This window comes from Myotis brandtii, unplaced genomic scaffold (genome assembly GCF_000412655.1).
Source record: "Myotis brandtii unplaced genomic scaffold, ASM41265v1 scaffold1094, whole genome shotgun sequence".
Lineage (NCBI taxonomy): Eukaryota > Metazoa > Chordata > Mammalia > Chiroptera > Vespertilionidae > Myotis > Myotis brandtii.
In genome coordinates, this window is record NW_005353728.1 from 184,512 (window position 1) to 185,809 (window position 1,298).

At 62.5% G+C, this 1,298-nt stretch overlaps 1 protein-coding gene across 1 annotated transcript in view; it reads left to right on the top strand.

Moving 5' to 3' along the window:
* The window catches only part of A1BG (alpha-1-B glycoprotein), a gene marked incomplete at its 5' end in the record, with an annotated part of 5,844 nt that continues 4,546 nt past the window's right edge, over window positions 1–1,298 (top strand). The window contains 3 exons of the mRNA XM_014543571.1: window positions 1–28; window positions 116–151; window positions 316–713. Of these exons, the coding sequence (XP_014399057.1) occupies window positions 1–28; window positions 116–151; window positions 316–713 (462 nt within the window). The remainder of the gene's footprint in view (window positions 29–115; window positions 152–315; window positions 714–1,298) is intronic.

Genomic DNA, 1,298 nt, shown 5'->3' on the forward strand with positions numbered 1-1,298 from the left:
ACGCTGGCAGCCTTCCTGCTGCTCTGGGGTGAGGGGCCCTGGGCCCGGGTCCCCTGGGGAGGGCGGGCGGGCGGGAAGGGGCAGGAATGGGGGCCTCACCGGCCTGTCCCCACAGGTCTCTCCCTGAGCCCGGCGGCCGAAGGGGCTGTATGTGAGTCGGGGCCTGGGCTGGGACGGTGGGTGGGAGCTGGTCTAGCGGTGGTGGGAGCACTTGGGACCTGAAGACGCTGGGTGCACAGGGACTTGGGGAAGGTGGGCGCACGCAGGGGGTGCCCCTGTCCTCCTCCCTGGGTCTGACCTTCGCGCCCCCCACAGTTGTTGATACCCGGCCGGACCTGTGGGCAGAGGCTGGCTCGCTGCAGGAACCCTGGGCCAAACTGACCCTGGTCTGCCGGGCCCTCCTGGTCACCTCGGAATTTCAGCTGTTCAAGGATGGGGAGCTCCAGGAGCGGGTGCGCCTCAGTGAGGGGGGCTTGGAGCATCGCTTCCCCCTGGGGGCGGTGACGGGGGACACGCGGGGCCTGTACCGCTGCCGCTATGCCATGAGGGATAATAGATGGACCTCGCTGAGCAACCTGCTGGAGGTGACGGGGGCAGGTGAGTTGGGGATGGGGACCCCCCTCCCTCCTCACTCTCCTTGTCGGCCCCTCCCCCTGAGCGCCTGGGGGGCTGTGGGCCAGACCCTGACATTTCTGAACCTGTTTCCCGATCTGTAAAATCAGGGTGATTTTTGTTCTGACCCCAGAGGGTTGGTGAGGAATCCATGACTGAGTTCCCGGAAAGGGCTTAGGGCGCACCTGGCGCACAGTAGGGCCTGTCACACACCTTCCTCCTGTTTTTGTTTTGTTTTTTTTTAAATATATATGTTATTGATTTTTTACAGAGAGGAAGGGAGAGGGATAGAGAGAAACATCGATGAGAGAGAACCACCGATCAGCTGCCTCCTGCACGCCCCCTACCGGGTCTGTGCCCGCAACCCAGGTACATGCCCTTGACGGGAATCGAACCCGGGACCTTTCAGTGCGCAGGCCGTCGCTCTATCCACTGAGCTAAACCGGTTTCGGCCCTTCCTCCTGTTTTATGTCCCTGTCCATCTCCCTGGCTCCCTCACTTTATTTATTTATCGATCTATTATAATACTAGAGGCCCAGTGCACGAATGTGCAGGGATGCGGTTCCACCGGCCTGGCCCCAGTCGGGGCAGATCAGGGCCAGGCCTGTTGGGAGGAGGAGATGGCGGGAGGTTGGCAGGAGGCCTGCCCCCCCCACATTGGGGTTGGGGGGCTGATTGGGGGAGGG